This window comes from Mesocricetus auratus, unplaced genomic scaffold (genome assembly GCF_017639785.1).
Source record: "Mesocricetus auratus isolate SY011 unplaced genomic scaffold, BCM_Maur_2.0 Super-Scaffold_4256, whole genome shotgun sequence".
NCBI classification, from domain to species: Eukaryota; Metazoa; Chordata; class Mammalia; order Rodentia; family Cricetidae; genus Mesocricetus; species Mesocricetus auratus.
Window position 1 is genome coordinate 58,168,847 of NW_024429182.1, and position 17,047 is coordinate 58,185,893.

At 46.9% G+C, this 17,047-nt stretch overlaps 1 protein-coding gene across 2 annotated transcripts in view; it reads right to left on the reverse strand.

Moving 5' to 3' along the window:
- The window catches only part of Ap2a2 (adaptor related protein complex 2 subunit alpha 2), a 67,642-nt gene that overhangs the window by 10,484 nt on the left and 40,111 nt on the right, over positions 1 to 17,047 (reverse strand). The window contains exons 6-14 of one of the 2 annotated variants that reach the window (XM_005064194.4): positions 15,539 to 15,640; positions 9,638 to 9,746; positions 7,641 to 7,791; positions 6,429 to 6,597; positions 4,928 to 5,065; positions 3,016 to 3,198; positions 2,468 to 2,565; positions 2,003 to 2,234; positions 1,736 to 1,909 (exon numbers count right to left, since the gene is read on the reverse strand). In XM_005064194.4, the coding sequence (XP_005064251.1) occupies positions 1,736 to 1,909; positions 2,003 to 2,234; positions 2,468 to 2,565; positions 3,016 to 3,198; positions 4,928 to 5,065; positions 6,429 to 6,597; positions 7,641 to 7,791; positions 9,638 to 9,746; positions 15,539 to 15,640 (1,356 nt within the window). The remainder of the gene's footprint in view (positions 1 to 1,735; positions 1,910 to 2,002; positions 2,235 to 2,467; positions 2,566 to 3,015; positions 3,199 to 4,927; positions 5,066 to 6,428; positions 6,598 to 7,640; positions 7,792 to 9,637; positions 9,747 to 15,538; positions 15,641 to 17,047) is intronic. The other variant, XM_005064195.4, reaches the window with a different exon arrangement.

Below are 17,047 nucleotides of genomic sequence, written 5' to 3' on the forward strand. Positions count from 1 at the left end.
TGTTATGAAAGGAAGCAGATAAGCACAAACTTCTTAGGAAATCCTTGCTTTCAGTCCATGCAAAAGCATAAGAGCCCTTGAAGTCAGTGCAAGCATTTAATTCCAGCACTCAGAAGGCAAAGGCAGGAGAATCTCTGAGTTAAGGCCAGGCTGGTCTACAAAGTGAGTTCCAGGACAGCCAGGGCTACACAGAGAAGCCCTGGAGAGAGAGAGAGAGAGAGAGAGAGAGAGAGAGAGAGAGAGAGAGAGAGAGAGAGAGAGAGAGAGAGAGGAGAGAGAGAGAGAGAGAGAGAGAGAGAGAGAGAGAGAGAGAGAGAGAGAGAGAGAGAGAGAGAGAGAGAGAGAGAGAGAGAGAGGAGGAGGAGGAGGAGGAGGAGGAGGAGTCCTTGAAATCATCACTACATCACACTGTACAAGGGCACAGCTTGTCACACCACATTCATTCCCCAGACCTGACTTACCCAAGGGTGCCCCCCTACTATACCACAGCTGACTCACACATCTATGTGCTGTCCACAGAACTTCCCAGGCCAATCTATAAATGTGGGGTGCTACAGACATGAGAACCTGTGTTCAAGAGTTACTATGAATGACTTTTGAACATCCTACTGGTCATTTACAAAGGCAAACACCAGGTAACTAGATCCTGAAGACATTCTAATACTACACATCTTGTGCAGAGTGGGAGCTCGGCAGCTGCATGTACCCTGCACACAGGTAGCAATCATATGTCCCAGTCACAGGAGCTCCTTCAAGTAGGGCCAGGCCTTCCAGTGTGCCCCAGCAAAGAATCTGAATATAGAAATGCATTAGCAGGAAAGCTAAAATATTTATCCTTTGAAACAGGTGTAATATGCTGTGCTTTTTATAAGTTCATGTGTAGGCAGGTGACTATGTGTATGAATATTATTTCAAATAAATGAGATATCCTAAGTCTTTGTCATGCAAGCGGCACAGATATGAGCAGAGCCTTGTGAAGCCTCAGGCCAGGAACAGGCCTGATTGCTGCTGCTGGCCAGCACAAAGAAGGGAATGGGGAAGCTACAGACAGAGTGAGCTCCTGGCCCCCTTCACAGGGCCAAAACACTTTCAAAAAGGCCACCAACGGTAGCAACACAGATTTCCTGTCACAGGTGCCCCCCACCCACCCAAAAAAGGGGACAGGACCAGAGAGTGGCTGGCCAGAAAAGAACTAGAAAAGCCTGGGATCACAGCATCTGACAAACCACATCTACAGCAGCCCAAGCAAAGGTTATCACAAGACCGTATCTTTAGTCCTGTTTTAGTTGCAGAAAGACAGTAATGAAGTTGTCCGAATGGCATTTCCCACCATGAGCATCAGATGCTGCACTCTTACATCCACAGGAATATTTTCACTGTACCACATCAAGGGGAAGTTTGTTCTACCTCAGTCACTAAGGAAACCTCCAATAGGAAAAGACAAGCCAGTCTAAATCTATGGAGAACACACACCAGGCCTCCCACAGAAGTATATAGTCTTGGGTCTAAAAATAAGTCACCACAGAGCTTAGGTGCTGGCCTAGTCCCAAGAAGTCATAAGCTGGTATCATAGGCTGCCCTGGAGACCCTAGGCTCAGGAATACATCTGACCACATGTCCAGCACTGGACTCCACTGGACTCTCAGTACCTATCCACAAGCTTTCCCACAGACATCAGCCCTGCCATTCCCAAGCCTGGATATGAGGCCCCGATGGGCGGGCACCAGGGACCCACCGCAGCACTAGTGCTGGCTGGAACAGGCTCAGGGCCCCCGTTCACATCGATGCTTCGCTCCCGCTTGCTCTCCTCCAGGTCGGTCACTGTACTCGGGCCCTTCTTCTTCTTCAGCTTGGCCAAGATGGAGGACTCACGCTCAGGGAAGGGTGGCATTTCCTCCAGGACAGTTGCCTAATGGAAGGACTAAAGGTTGGTGTGGCCATCCTGACACCCAGTACCAGCCCAGTGGCCCCAGCACCAAACAGCCCAGCCAGGAGCCCGCACCAGGATGTCAGTGCTGGCAACAGTACTCAGCCGCAGGTATTCCACAGCCCGCTGCTGCAGCTCCACATCTGCATTCTTCAGTTGGCTGTCACTGCGTAGCACGTCCTGAATGGTAGCCTTTACCTCTGGAAAGAGGTTCACGAACTTGATGTAGGTGGACAGCAGGAGTGCCCGGGTGGGGACGCTGCACAGGTGGAACTTGGAGTGGAGCAGGTTGAACTGGATCAGAGGGCTTGAGAGGGTAGAGAGCACAGACGGGGTCACACTATCTCATCTGCCCCATGTGCTGCCTTGTGCTCAGTCTGCACCTGCAGTGGGACCCTATGCTAAGGCAGTGCCTCTTTAAGGAAGACACACTGCCAGTTCCCAGTGCAAGAGTTTCCACCTCCCGCAGGATGTCAAAGCACTGTGGGGAGCCGGGCAGTCCCGTGCAGTACATACCCCTAGTGTCCTGAGGTTTTTTACCTGGATCGTGGGTCCCCAGCTATCAAGTTTCCAAACTCCCCCAGGATGTAGCCGCCCACTTTGACCAAGTTCTCATGACACGCTGGAGCCTGTAATGCCTGTGAAACAAGGAACACCAGAAGCTAGGCCACAGAAAAGGCAGCTGATACCTAGTGAAGCCACAGCAGAGACAGCTGGACCTTTCCTTGCAAGGTATATTTTGAAGCCAGTGAGAACTTCCCCCTAAAGCCCTGGCAGACCCTGGCTTCCTATAGCTGGCTGCAGTGCAACAGCAAAGAGCCCAGCAGCAAGACCAGTGACTGTCCCGAGAGACTCCTGAGATGCAGCAGGAGAGCTAGTAGGTCATTCAACAGCCCCATCATCCCTAATAAGGTTTTGGAGATTAGGGTAGGAGGAAACTGCAGCTTGGTAGGGGGCATTAGTTCAAGAAGGACATAACCACAACTGGGACCAAGAAGGGACAGAAGCAATACCCGAGGTCCATCTCTGTCCCCTCAAGTTTAGACACCACTGCACCTAGTGAGGGTGCACACCCTTCTCCATCATACCTCAAACACTGTCTTGGCAGCATAGCCCTGCACATCATCACGGTTGATGACAATCTGGATGACACGGTACCACACCTCTTCGCTCACATAGTCGCCTGCGATGCGGATAAGGTTGAGGATGGTGTCCACATACCAAGTGTAGTCCACTGCATACTTCTCAGCTAGGATGGCCACCTTCAGCACCTGCAGGGAGACGAGGCTCTCAGGCAGATGCTACCAAGGCTGATGGACATACTAAGACATACTAAGAAGAGGCTGGCACACAGCCTATGCCAGGTTTCAGAAGGGCCTAAAGCTTGAGGCGGACAGGAAGCTTTCAGCAGATCTTTCGAGAGCAGCTGACTCAGGTGAGGAGAGCTGGTCAACTTCAGAGACACAACAGTGCGACTGGGTACAACAGCTGCACCTGGAACAAGATGCTAACACTCCAGACAATCTCTGAGGTCAGCTACACCCCAACCCTGCATCACCTTACCTCCCTGACTCCATGACACCTCTAAAGTGTGGTGGTTTGAATGAGCCTATATGTGGTCCCCATAAGATCTTATGTTTGAATGCTTGGTCTCCAGTAAGTCCAACTATTTGGAAAAGCCTGGGAGTGGGTGTGGTCTTGTTGGAGGAGGTGTGTCACTGGGGGTGGGCTTTGAGGTTTTAAAAGCCCATGCCAGGCCCAGTCTGCCTGCAATTTGCAAGTCACATGAGCTCTCAGTTACTGCTCAGCAGCCACGCCTATCTACCTGCCACCACACTCCCCACCACGATGCTCGTGGACCAACCCTCTGAAACTGTAGGCAAGCCCCCAATTAAAGGCTTTTGTTTCAAAAATTGCCTTGGTCATGGTGTCTCTTCACACTAATAGCGTGGACACTAAACCAGCGATTAATAAATGCGGCCTAATGAAGCTTAAAAGCTTCTGTATGGCAAGGACACCATCATTCCAACAAAGCACAACCTACAGAATGGGAAAGATCTTTAACAATTACACATCTGATAGTGTATCTAAAATATATAAAGAACAAAAAAATGAACATTAGAAAAAAACAAATAACCCAATTTAAAAATGGGATATGAAACTAAACAGTTGCCAAAAGATTAAAGATAAATAGCTTAGAAATACTTGAAGAAATAATCAATATCCTTATCCATTCGGGAAATGCAAATTAAAACTACTGTGAGATTTCATCTTACCCCAGTCAGAACATCCAAGATCAATAAAACAAATGATAGTGTGTGCTAGCAAGGATTCAGGAAAAGAGAAACACTTATTCATTGCTGGTGGGAGTGCAAACGTAGACTGCCACTAAGGAAATCAGTGTGGCAGCTCCTCAGAACCTCGAGAAACTGGGAATAGATCTATCTCAAAATCCAGCTATATAAGTCAGGCGTAGTGGTGCAAACCTTCAATCCCAGCACTTGTGAGGCACAAAGGCAGATCTGTGAGTTCAAAGCCAGCCGGGTTTACACAGAATTTCAGGATAGCCACGGCTAAAGAAGGTATGTCTCAAAAAAACAAAAAGATTCAGCTATGCCACTCTTGGGCATATACCCAAGGAATTCTATATCCTACTACTAGAGATACTTGTCCATCAACTAACGAATGGATAATGTTTTTTGTTTTTTTTCTGGCTCCATCCATTTACCTGTGAGTTTCATAATTTTGTTTTTCTTAATAGCTTTGGAGAATTTTTCCCTCACGAATCTGTTCATGCTTGCCTAGCACATATGTACTGTCAAATATCCACATTGGAAGGCCAGAGAGATGAGGAAGCTGATGCCAAGGAATCTTTTATCTAGTGTCTCACAGACACTCATGCAAGTCTGACAGGCACTGAACACTATCCAGGAATTATCTACTGGAACTCATGTCCACAGTAAGGAGCAGTTTGGGCAGCCCTCAGGCTGCAGGACTTACAATTTCCTCTCGGATGGAGTAGTCAGCTGTCTCCAGGTAGCTCAGCATCTCAGCCACAATCTGCTGGGCGTTGCTGCGGTCACACATGGCGTAGAGCAGGTCCACTGCCCGCTGCCGCACACTCACGTCTCGTTCAGTCTGGGAAACAAGGCAGAGTCAGAGTGACTTCCGCAAAGCACAGGTTACTGGACAGTGCATACCCACTGCTGTACACGATGAGACCATGAGCTAGCATCTATCTATTCCATTGAAGCCGCCTTGGGACACCCTACAGCACTGTACCCTTCAGGCAGGGTGCTCCCCTATCTCCAAGTCCCTTACTAGGTCCCCTTACTATCAATATATGGGACCCAACAACTTAGGTCACTTGGAACCCACACACAACTCACTGCCTGTCCCCTCATACTTAGTCCAGTCAGGATAATCCAGTTCTGGCTCTGTCTGTTCACACTCCCTCCTCCCTGACCGGCTCTTCTGAGAACTACACTCAAGCCTAATGAGCAGGTGGTCACTAAGGCCTCTCCATTGTGTGGGCACAGGCCAGCACCTTCCGTGTTGCCTGGGAGCTGGTTCCGAGGCATGTTCTTGGGTCCTTCTCCAGGTGGCATGGGAAAGAAAGTCTAGAAACCCTACTACACAGAGTGCTTAAGAAAGATGACGCTGGCATCTGTGCCACCTGCACAGGTAGAGAACAGTGTAGGATGACCCAGGGTAGGATAGCGGGACCTAACGAGGGCTAGAGCAGCTTGAGATGAGAGCCGTCTTTGTGATCAAAGGGAGTGACAAAACAGATACCAATCAGGACTAGGAAGAATGCAACCTCATGTTTAAGACATTGAGTTATAAAAAAAAACAGAGATCAGCTTAAGACTCACCAAAATGAAGGGTCTGCACCCATAGTTCCCTAATTAACTAGCCTAACAGGCAGGTACAGTGGACAGTGTGTGCTGTGCCATAGAAGCACACCAGTAATGTTGTTCACACTCAAAAGCAGGTGTGAGAACAGGTAACCTCAGCTAGGCTCTTTAAACCCTGGAATTCTAATCCTTAAAAAAATCTAAAATCCTTGACAAGGAATTTTGCTTTATAAAGGGTGAAGCTTCTTGGAGATAAGAATAAAATATTTCACATGTCTATCAAAGAAAACTACTTAAGTTTAGTAAACTATATTATCTTGAACTGTAGGCAGGTGTCACATGAATTCATCCCATGGGACAGGACTGTCACCAGGGAGACAAACTCAGGTAAAGGCAATTGGCTAGAGCTGTGTTCCTCGGTGCTGTATCCATGGGAATACCAGGGCTTCATTGCAGGAAGACAGACCACTTTCTCACCCATTTGCTGCATCTAATCCACATGTCAGCAAGAGATAGGAGCCAAGCAAACACCCTAGGATCCAAACTAAACAGCTTGAAGGAACTCATCTATGCCTACAAGAGGCACCTCCTAACCTTCTGGCATCCACATGAGGGCAGTCACACATTACCAACAAGGAGCGCACCTTCAAGGCATTTATGACGGTTTCAATGTGCGTCTTTACAGCCTCATGAGAGAACTCAGAGCTGGCCAGTGTGCACATGCTCTCCAGGGCTAGATATCGCAGGTTTGTCTCCCGGTGCTGCAGGAACTGGCCCAGCTGGTTGCAGGCACGGACAAGCAAGTTTGGCTCACTGCAAGGAACAGGGGACATGGTGAGGAGGGGAAGACAGTGAGGGAGGGTTGGGAGCAACAAGAAGAGGACACAGTAAAGAGGAGGTGCAGTGAGGAGGGGGCACAGGAAGGAGCACAAAGAAGGACTGTTGTAAAGAGAGCTACACTGAGGAGGAGCTACAGTGAAGAGGGAGCGAGTCTCCAGGACCTTCCCTACTCCAGGGTGGACTCTAGAAAGCTCTGGTAGAGCAAGGCTTCACTTTCTTCAAGTTGTGTCCAGGAATGTTACTTGAACAGCAGCCAGCATGAAGCAGGACTATGCAAGAAATTGGACCAGGCTAGGGCAGACAGTGAGTGGTAAGGGCTACTAGGGAACTCAGGATAAATCGTCCTAAGTCCTCCTCATATATGTTTCTTAATGACAAATAGGATCTCCCTCACATTGCAAGTTTTGTTTTTTTAACAGTTCATTCTCAACCCTGCTCCAGTTTGACAGACTGTTTCTGTCACAGTAACATTTTAACTAAATGATATAGCAAAAACAGCTGGTTCCAAGCAGGCTATGAGTGCTGTCTTCTACAGCCCTGCCTCTGAGCCTCATGCCTCTGGCCAAGAACCAGAGCACAGTGCCACAAGCATATAGAAGGTCACACCACCAAAAGCAAGCCTGTGCTATCACTGCCTGTGACCCACCCATGGCCCTCTACAGAAGCTGGGAGTCATTACTGTCGTTGCCCCAGGAAACACCAGAATACTGGACTGTGCCTCCCTGAGTAGCAAAGCTAACAGTACATAGGTGTCCCATCCTTTCAGAGAAGCCTCTTGGTGACAGGACACACACAAGCAGCTCTAGGGGAAGATGCCACAGCCGAAGTATCTAGAGGGGATGTCCTGGGGCCAGAGAGGGTACATGAGCTGGAGAAGCTCAAGGAGTCAGTGGTCTTACCTGGCACAGGCCAAGCCTATAGGGGAAGCCACCTGTGAGCATCTGCACAAACAACAGGCGCCAAGTGCCAGCCTCCACTGGCTACCTCTGAGGGATGTGCTGCTGATAGTGGCTCACCTGTCATGATGAATGATAAGGCTGATGGCCTCAAACAGCACAGCATTCTTGGCGTTTGAGTGTTGGACCTTCTTAGACTTGGGTGGCTCCTGGGCCTTGTTCAGGATGGTCTCCAAGCACTCAGTCAGACGGCCACGCACCGCGGGGTCTTCTGGGCAAGACACAACTGTCAGCTGGGCTCTTAGGCACTCATCCCACCAGCCCAACCCACACTTGGGCAAGAGGCCTCTGACACACTGCCCTATGGAGGCCTTTGACAGTTATTCCCAGCTGCAGATGTGACTGGGAGCATTTGTAAATTGCTATGGGACAGCTCCCTGTTCCAGTGTCATAAACATGAGGTGGAGATTTAGCAGCTGTGGTAGTCACATCTGCTTCTGATTCAGATGGCACCAAGTATTTCCACTAAGACAAGAGTATGTTAGTCATAAAATCCAAGAATTATGGGCAAAATATCTAGGAAGCTTCAGAGACAAGGAGACCTTTTTCTGTTATTACCCATAGAAATAGAGGAAATACACAGCAACATAAAAAGAATGTTTTATTTAATTTCCTTCAAAGCAGAAGGAAAAGAAAATATGCAAAAACTAATGCCAGCCATAATAGTGGTACATACATTTATCAGAGCACATAGAAGGCAAAGACAGGAGGATTAGGAGCTCAAGATGATTCAGTAAGTTCAAGACCAGACTAAGTTACATAAAACCCTGTCTCATTAAGAACAAAACTATGGGGCTGGAGAGATGGCTCAGAGGTTAAGAGCACTGACTGCTCTTCCAGGGGTCCTGAATTCAATTCCCAGCAACCACATGGTGGCTCACAACCATCTACAATTCAATCTGGTGTCCTGGCTTCTGGCATACAGGCTGAACACTGTATATGTAATAAATAAAATAAAAAAAAAGAACAAAACTATGGCCAGTGAGATGGCTCAGTGGATAAGGGCATTTGTCTTCAAGCCTAATGACCTGAGCTCAATCCTCAGAACCCACATGTGGAAAGAGAACCAACTCCCACAAATTGCCCCTCTGACATCTGCATGCATGTTGTGACACATGCACCCATCACACACACACACACACACACACACAGAGGGGGTGGTAGAGAGAGGGAGGGAGGGAGGGAGGGAGGGAGGGAGGGAGGGAGGGAGGGAGGGAGGGAGGGAGAGAGAGAGAGAATGTAAAAACTAATAAAACAAAAACCTATAGAGAGGGAATTTGAGTCATAGTGATGGGAGCCGGCTATCCCAGCACTTGGGAGGCTGAGGCAGGAAGATTACACTGAATTCTAGAACAGTTTGGGCTGTACAATAAGAACATAAGAACCTATTGCAGACGGGGTGGTAGCACACACACTTTTAATTTCAGCACTCAGGAGGCAGAGGCAGGAGGATCTGTTTGAGTTCAAGCCAGCCTGGTCTACAAAGTCAGTTCCAGGACAGCAAGAACTGTTACACAAAGAAATCCTATCTCAGAAAAAAGCAAAAAAGAAGAGGAAGAGGACAGAACAGAACCAAAACTCCCAATGAATTTTATGTGTGGTCCTCAAGTAGTTGTGTGTAGCTATATGTGCATGTGGGAGGGGTCAGCCTCAGGTTCCATTCCTCAGGAGTCATTCACATTCACATTTTAAGACAGGATCTTTCATTGGGACATGAATCTCACCAGTAGCTTACACTAGATCCTCCTGTCTCTGTCTCCCTGATGCTAGGATTACAAGTATGTACCACTAAGCCTGGCTTTCGTGGTGGTGCTTTAGATTGATCAAGTCCTTGTGTCTGCTATGCCAACACTTCACTACCTTGAGCTCTCTCTGAAGCACCTAATAAACTTTTAAATCTAATAAACAAGATTTTGATCAACTAAGGAATTAAATTCTTCCTCATGAAGACTCTGTGGTGAACTGAGTCTGTGGCTATAGAGTAGGGGGCTGCAGGGAGCATCAAGGAAGGGGGCATGGGGAATGCTACTTGGAGGTGGGGCTTCCGGGAACATTACCTGGGGGTGGGTAGCATTGCAGCAGTCTCAGAAGTTTGACTGACAGCCAAGGAGCTGGGACAAAGTAGTAAGTATAATCCTGAAGATCTGTTGATGCGGATGTCACAATCTGCAAAACAGGTGAGTGGGTAAGAGGCACTGTCCTCAGGAGACTCCACCAGGAACCTTAGAAGAGTCACACTGGTTCCCTGAAGCACGCCTTCTGAGAACAATAGTTTGCAGTGTTAGCTATTTTCAATACTGTTTCCTGTCTCCTGAAGAAGCTGGCCAGGCCTCATCAGCTCACACTGAAAGGGTTGGTACACCCCTTTCAGAGGACAGCTTCAAATGCTGTCACCACAAGGGCTATGGTGCCCTGAGGCATGCTGACACCTGAAGAAGGAAATCAGTCTTTCCTTTGTGGGCTGGGAAGTGACAATCAAAGAAGCCAATGTTCTGATCCACATCCCACAGCGTCCAAGCCTGATCCAGGCTGTGAGTTTGCTGAGCCAGGTAGCACCTGCTCTTCTTACAATCTCCACCCCCTAATCCAATATGGCCCAGCTATTTCCACAGACAGCTCTGTGTCCTCTCCACCTCTTGTACCTTTTTGTTTTCAAGATGGTTCCTTTGTGGGACAGTTCTGGCTGCCCAGGAACTCACTTTGTAGACCAGGCTAGCCTCGAACTCACAAAGGTCCACTTATCTCTGCCTCCCAAGTACTGGGATTAAAGGCATGCACCACTATGCATGGCTGCTTGTTACCTCTCATTTTAAGGACTCAGAGTTGTTCCCTCCCTAAAAGTGCACCTGTGTGACCCTTTAGCTATGTGAGCACATCTTAGAAAGCTCACCTGATATTTGCCTGGAGAGTCAGGAAAGGACTAAACAGAGGGCAAGAAGTCGACAGCAAGCAACCAAGCCAGGCAAAAACAAGCCCCATACCACCCCCCAAGAAATGCAGAGACATGCCCAACATGATCTGTCTTTGCAATGTATGTTCCAGCTACATCACACTCAGAGAGACACCTGAAGCTTTAAATGCACTGATTTACAGCAGAAAGGCAAAGATAACTCTTGAATGTTTAGGAAGAAATAAGACAAAGACAAGAGCAAAATAGGAAAACGTAATAGAGAAGACCAAGAAAATCAAAAGTGAATACTTTCAGAGGAATTAGTACAGTCAATGGAGCACACCTCAGATATGGTCTCTAAAGCTAAAATAGAGAGGGGGCAGGGCAGGAGACTTAGCTCAGTGATAGAAAAACTGCCTAGACTTAGGCCATAGGTTCAGTTCCAACACTGCCTCCCAGGGGGGAAAAAACCTGAGACTTGCCCACTTCCGCAGATGAAATGAGTACATGGACAATAAGCAATGAAAAGACACCCTCTTCATCATTAGGAAAATAAAAATCAAGATCACAGGACACACCCCACACCTGTAAGGAAAAGTACAGACAAAAAAACAACAAGCCAGCATAGTAGCATGGTGATACACACCTATAATCCCAGCCCTCAGGATGGGGAAGAGGATCTCCAAGATCAGCATGGGCTACAGAGCAAGACCTTGTCTCAAAAAAAGGGAGTTGGAAGGGTACACCAAATGGCTCAGTGGGTAAAAGCACTTGTCTCACAAGCCTAACAACCTGAAATCAATCCCTGGAACCCATGTAAAGATGGAAGGAGAGAACCCGGGCGTTAATGGTGCAACTGATTTAAAAAATTTTTTTTGGCCAGGGTTAGTGGCACCTGCCTTTAACCCCAGCACTTGGGAGGCAGAGGCAGGCGGATCTCTGTGATTTCAAGGCCAAACTGGTCTACAAAGAGAAATCCTGTCTCAAAAAAATTTTTTAAATTTTTTTAAAAAGCAAGGAGAGAACTAGAGAGATGGCTTAGTGTTTCTTCTAGAGACCCCAAGTTCAGCTACTAGTACCCACATCAGGCAGCTCATGACTACCTGTAACTCCATCTTCAGGGGATCTGATGTCTCTGCATTCACATGTACATACCCACATGCAAACAGACACACCTACACAAGATTAGAAATCCTTTATATAAAAAAAAACCAGAAGAGAACTAATTCCTAAAAGTTGTCCTCTGACCTCTACATGGGTCATGATGCACACACATAATACTAAAAGACATAAATATTGGTGAAAATGTAGATAAATTAGACCCTTGTATACCATTGATGGAGATGTAAAATGATGTAAGTATAAGCAAACAGTATGTCAGTTACTTTAAAAAAAAATAAAATTAGCATACAATCCAGCAATTCCACTCCCAAAAGAAAAAGCAGCACATAGGAGACATTTGCACAGCCACATTTACAACAGCACTATCCACAGCAGCCAAAATATGGAAGTAGTCCAGCATCAAAGTAGCCCAAGGCTGAGTTAGTAAAATACCTATGAGACAGAAGAGTACCCATCCCTCAGAGCTGAAGAGAGAGTTTTTGGTTAAGAGGACACACTGCTATTCCAGAGGACCTTAATTCAGTTCCCAATACCCATGTTTGGTAGCTCACAACCGCCTGCAACTCCAGCTCCTGGGGACCAATCTCAATCTCTCTCTCTCTCTCTCTCTCTCTCTCTCTCTCTCTCTCTCTCTCTCTCTCTCTCTCTCTCCCTTCCTCCCTCCCTCCTCTTCCTCTTCCTTCTCCCCTCTCTATGTCTCCTGTGAGGAATGTGCATACATACACACACACACACACACACACACACACAATAAGTAAAGATTATTCAGGCCTAGGAAGGAAGAAAATACTGATAAGTCTAGCAACATAGGTGGAACCTAAGGGCATTATGCTAAAATGAAACAATATTACGTGATTCTGCTTTTGTAACATAGTTAGTGTTGTCAAAGCCAGAGGCAGTCATGTATAAAGTACCAAAGGCTGGCAAGCAACAGGTCGGCTATCAGTGTTTAATGAGGACAGTTTCAAGTTTACAGAGTGAAAAGTGAAACAGAGGGCCAGCGGATGGCTCAGGGGTAAAGGTGTTTACAGTTAAACTTAATGACCTGAGCTGGATCCCTGGGACTCATGTGGAAGGGGAGAACTGACACCCATAAGCTGACCTCTGACCTCCACATGCATGCTATGACATATATGCTCACATTCGTACACAAATAATAAATACACATTAAAAAACAAAGCTATAGCAATAGACACAGCTTACAGATCTACTTATCTACTTAACACCAACAAACTGTACATTTTAAAGACAGAATGACAGATTTTATGTATTACACCACACTAAAATTTTTATTTTATTTTTGAGACAGATTCTCACTCTGCAGCCCTGGCTAGCCTTGAACTTCACAGAGATCCACCTGCCTCTGCCTCCCAAGTGCTGGGATTAAAGGCAGGTGCCACCAACCCTGGCCAAAAAAAATTTTTTAATCAGTTGCATAAGATATCATCATATAATGGAAGCACAAATTCTAGACTGTGGTGATGTATTATTTATGATTTATTAAAGCTTGCCTGAGGGCACAGAAAGCAAAGCCAACCACACTAGTTAGCTATAGAAACCAGTCAGAATCCCAGGACTCAGGAGAAAGGCAGATAGATCTCTGAGTCCAAGACCACCCTGAGCTACCAGAGAGTGGGTCAGAGCTCATGCCTTTAACCCCAGGATTTGAAAGGTATAAAAGGTAGAAGCACTCAGTCTGAGAGTTAGTCTCTAGCCAAGTTGAGGACAGCACAGCAGTCTGAGTGAACCTGAGGAGCAGTGAAGTCGGGAGCAGTCTGAGCATCACCCCTTTGCTCTGAGCTAGTGTCAGGCTACTTTGCTTTTCTGATCTTCAGCTTTTAACTTGAATCCCAATATCAGTCTCTGGGTCTTTTAGTTTTCATGTTACACTAGACTGGTGAGACAACTCAGCAGTGAAGTGGTTACCTAGGTACACAAGATACTAGATTCAACCCTCTGAACCTCACAAAAGTAAAAATTTAAAGCGATCACTGAGAATAGCATTCTAAACATAAAACAGAGCTGTCATTCTAACATAAGGCACTTGGGGGTGACTGATGATGGCATGGTTGTGGCAACAGGGTCCTGGGACTCAGGCCAGTAGCAAATGGATGCCATGGTGATGGAAGACCATCCCAACGACGAAGCATTACAGCGATCACATATCCTATCCAACATACTAATGCGGACACCCACACCTCCCTCAGAACTTCAAAAGGGCAAGTTTTTTCATTTACTGCTGAAACCAAGAGCACAACTCCCATTAAGAAAAGGATCTCGCCGGGCGGTGGTGGCGCATGCCTTTAATCCCAGCACTCGGGAGGCAGAGGTAGGCGGATCTCTGTGAGTTCGAGGCCGGGCTGGACCGATAGCCTCTGAAACAATACAGAGAAACCCTGTCTCGTAAAAACCAAAAAAAAAAAAAAAAAAAAAAAAAAAGAAAGAAAGAAAGAAAGAAAGAAAGAAAGAAAGAAAAGGATCTCTGTACTGAAAACTAAAACAAACTGTGTTCCTTCCAGGGCCCACTGTCTTTGTTTTCTTTTTTGTCTTGGATGAATTTTAAGAGGAAATACTACAATAAAAATGTTAGCCAGAAAGTTAAAAAGACAATCTTTTAAAATTGATACTGTATCTTAAAAATCTTAAATTCTTAAAAAGCTACGATTACAGAGACACCTTGTTTTCAGGTGACCCCATAGGACTTTGGGGTAGGAACCAGGTACAAGATGATTTGTGAGACTGCAGACTGGCAAAGCTCCAGAGAGCAGTGTGGGGAGAGCAGGAAGTAGAACTTGCAGAGTAGCGGGTTCCAGTGTGGTCCAGGATATTGGGTCCCTCACATCTGTACAGTGCCAGCTGTGCCACCTAGATGTGGCCTCAGAGCAGCCAGCTTCACAAACAGGATTTAGCATGCTGACCAGAGGAGGCTTAGTAACTTAAAGTCTCTAACCAGAGAACTCTGCAAAACAGTGACCTGGAAATATACCTAGCCATGGAGGACCAACTGTCAGTTCAAGGCTAGTCTAAGCTACACAGTGAGAACCTGTCTTAAAGCAACAAAAAAGCCAACTAGCATGCCACACCAACTTCTACACACAGATCAGGGAATGTCATATACAGCCACTACCTTTGAAGAACAACAAAGGGCAAGTACTGGCAAGTTGTATGTTCCAGTCCAATGCAGCCAACAGTGCCAATCCACAGCCTTAATGACTACCAGGCCCAATCACAACAAAACACAGGTCCAAGAGGCCAGTGTGAGCATCCTCAAGCAAGACCAAAGCAGAGGAACCAGCCACAGTACTGTAGGTACCACAGCAACTACTGCAGAAGCTACTGAACACCGCTACAGCCTGAGAAATACCACCCCTGCTCCAACACCTCACACACATGGACCATGAAACATCCCGGGCTTCTCACAGTCAGTCACTAAGGATTGTCTCTAAGCAGAAGGTAACAAGAAGGCTTGAGAACAGAGATGACTACACTGCAGTCCATCAAATAGCCACTTCTCTGCAGGATCAGAAAAGTAATAACAGTCATTCCAAACAAAAGTGAGGGGTTCACACCCAAGGCTGCCAGACAGACACATTAAAGGGGGGGGCACGCCACACAGACCTGCTGACAAAATCCAAGACACAAAGCCAGAGTCAGTCCTAGCTAGTGAAGGTGGTAGGAAGTATACCAGCTAACAGGTTCTCTCCCCTTTAGGAGAAGGAACAGAAGAATGCTTAGCACTGCCAGTTGTCCCTCAATATGCATACCGGATAGGGCAGGGTGCTTCTCAACTAACAGAGAACAAAATGTCAAGGACTGACAGAGGCAATTTTTATTCTGGAATTTACAAAGTGGGCAAGATGTACTTCATTCTAAAATGTGAACTAATACTTAAGTTGAGCAATGAAGATCAAATCCACCCTGCTGTCTGTCCCCACCATGGACTTACTCTGCTCAGTCGAGAGACAGCTAGGGAGACAGAGGTCTTGAACTCCTCAGGATTCTTCTGGGCCAGTGTGGTGATGAGGCTAGTTGCAGCAGTCACTACACCCTGAAAGACAAAGATCCAATCAGGAGGTCCACAGGCACCACAGGAGACAGTACATAAAAAGTACAATCTATGGTGCACAGCACCTCAGCCCCAGGCCTGCCCTGACTAACCCATGAGGTTTGCAAAACTGAGGCAAGGGCATACTGGCTCCTTCTGGGCCCACCTTCTCTCTGGAAACTGGAAATCTAGTCCAGCTTGGCCCAGGTACTTGCACGTGAAGCAGTACTAGGCTGCAACTGGAAAGCATGTGAGTCTTATTCTGTTTGTTACCTGCATGGCTCTGTCTCCATATGTTCTAGTTGCTTTAGTTTAAGTCACTGTACCCACTGTAGAGAGACAGAATCTTCAGTCCTGCTGTGTCTTCACTTGATGGGTCCCAGACCCAAGGCTAGAGACTGCTCCCCTGCAGAGTCCCCACACCCTACCTGGGTTCAGATCGGAACAGCTGAAACCCCAATGCAGCATGGCAGTTTCCCACAAGGCCTTAGGTCTACCACTGTCCCAGGATAACAAACAACTGTTTCTAATACATAATCTCTGGAAAGATTTTGGTTAAGAAATCTCTTGCCTGGCAGTATAGTACATCTGTAATCATAGTACTTCAGAGGAAGAGGAAGAAATGTTACATCAAGGCCAGCCCAAGCTATATAATAAGACACTGGTTCAAAACAGGCACTGCTGGGTCCCTAGCATTTGGAATAGGCCAAATTCACAAGAGAATACAGTATGTGCAAATACCTAATTATTGGCCACTGACTTAGTCTCTCTCCACATCATAGTTTGCTCTTCTGTGGTCTCACAGGAAGCTAAAAACAAAGAAGCACACTGCCATATGCTAACACATGGTCCCCAAGTATTCCCTGGCCTCAGGTAGATATAGGGCAGCCCTGGTCTTTTGCTCCCTCTCCACATCTCTTCCCCAGAAGGCAGTTCAGTCCTCATAGCTCTGAGTTATCTGTTCCACATCACCACCCTTATGGGCCATCAGGGCTGACCCTGCCTCCCCACAAGTATAACCCTCTACTGACGGCCTCTATGCATTCTTGATCTCATCTGAAGACCTTGGCCTTGGGGCCGATTATATACTGTTCTCAGAAAAGGCCACCAAGCTCACCATAAGCAGGCATCTGACATCTTACCAGAGTCCCTAAGCTAGAGGCTAGGAAAACAGTGTCTCAGGCCTTCTACAGTGGCAAAGCTGACATGGGTTTGGAGCAGCTAAAGGAGAGCATGCCACACAGCTGAGGAAGGCTTGAGGGTCTGGATATGATGCCCTGACCTTCTTTACTATGAACTGAGCTTCTGTCACAAGCCAAGGTGCTAGCAAAATAATATGCATATGAAAGACTGAAAGCAACCAAGACACTGGGATCAAAGAATCAGTATCCAGAGAGGGGCAATGTCCTG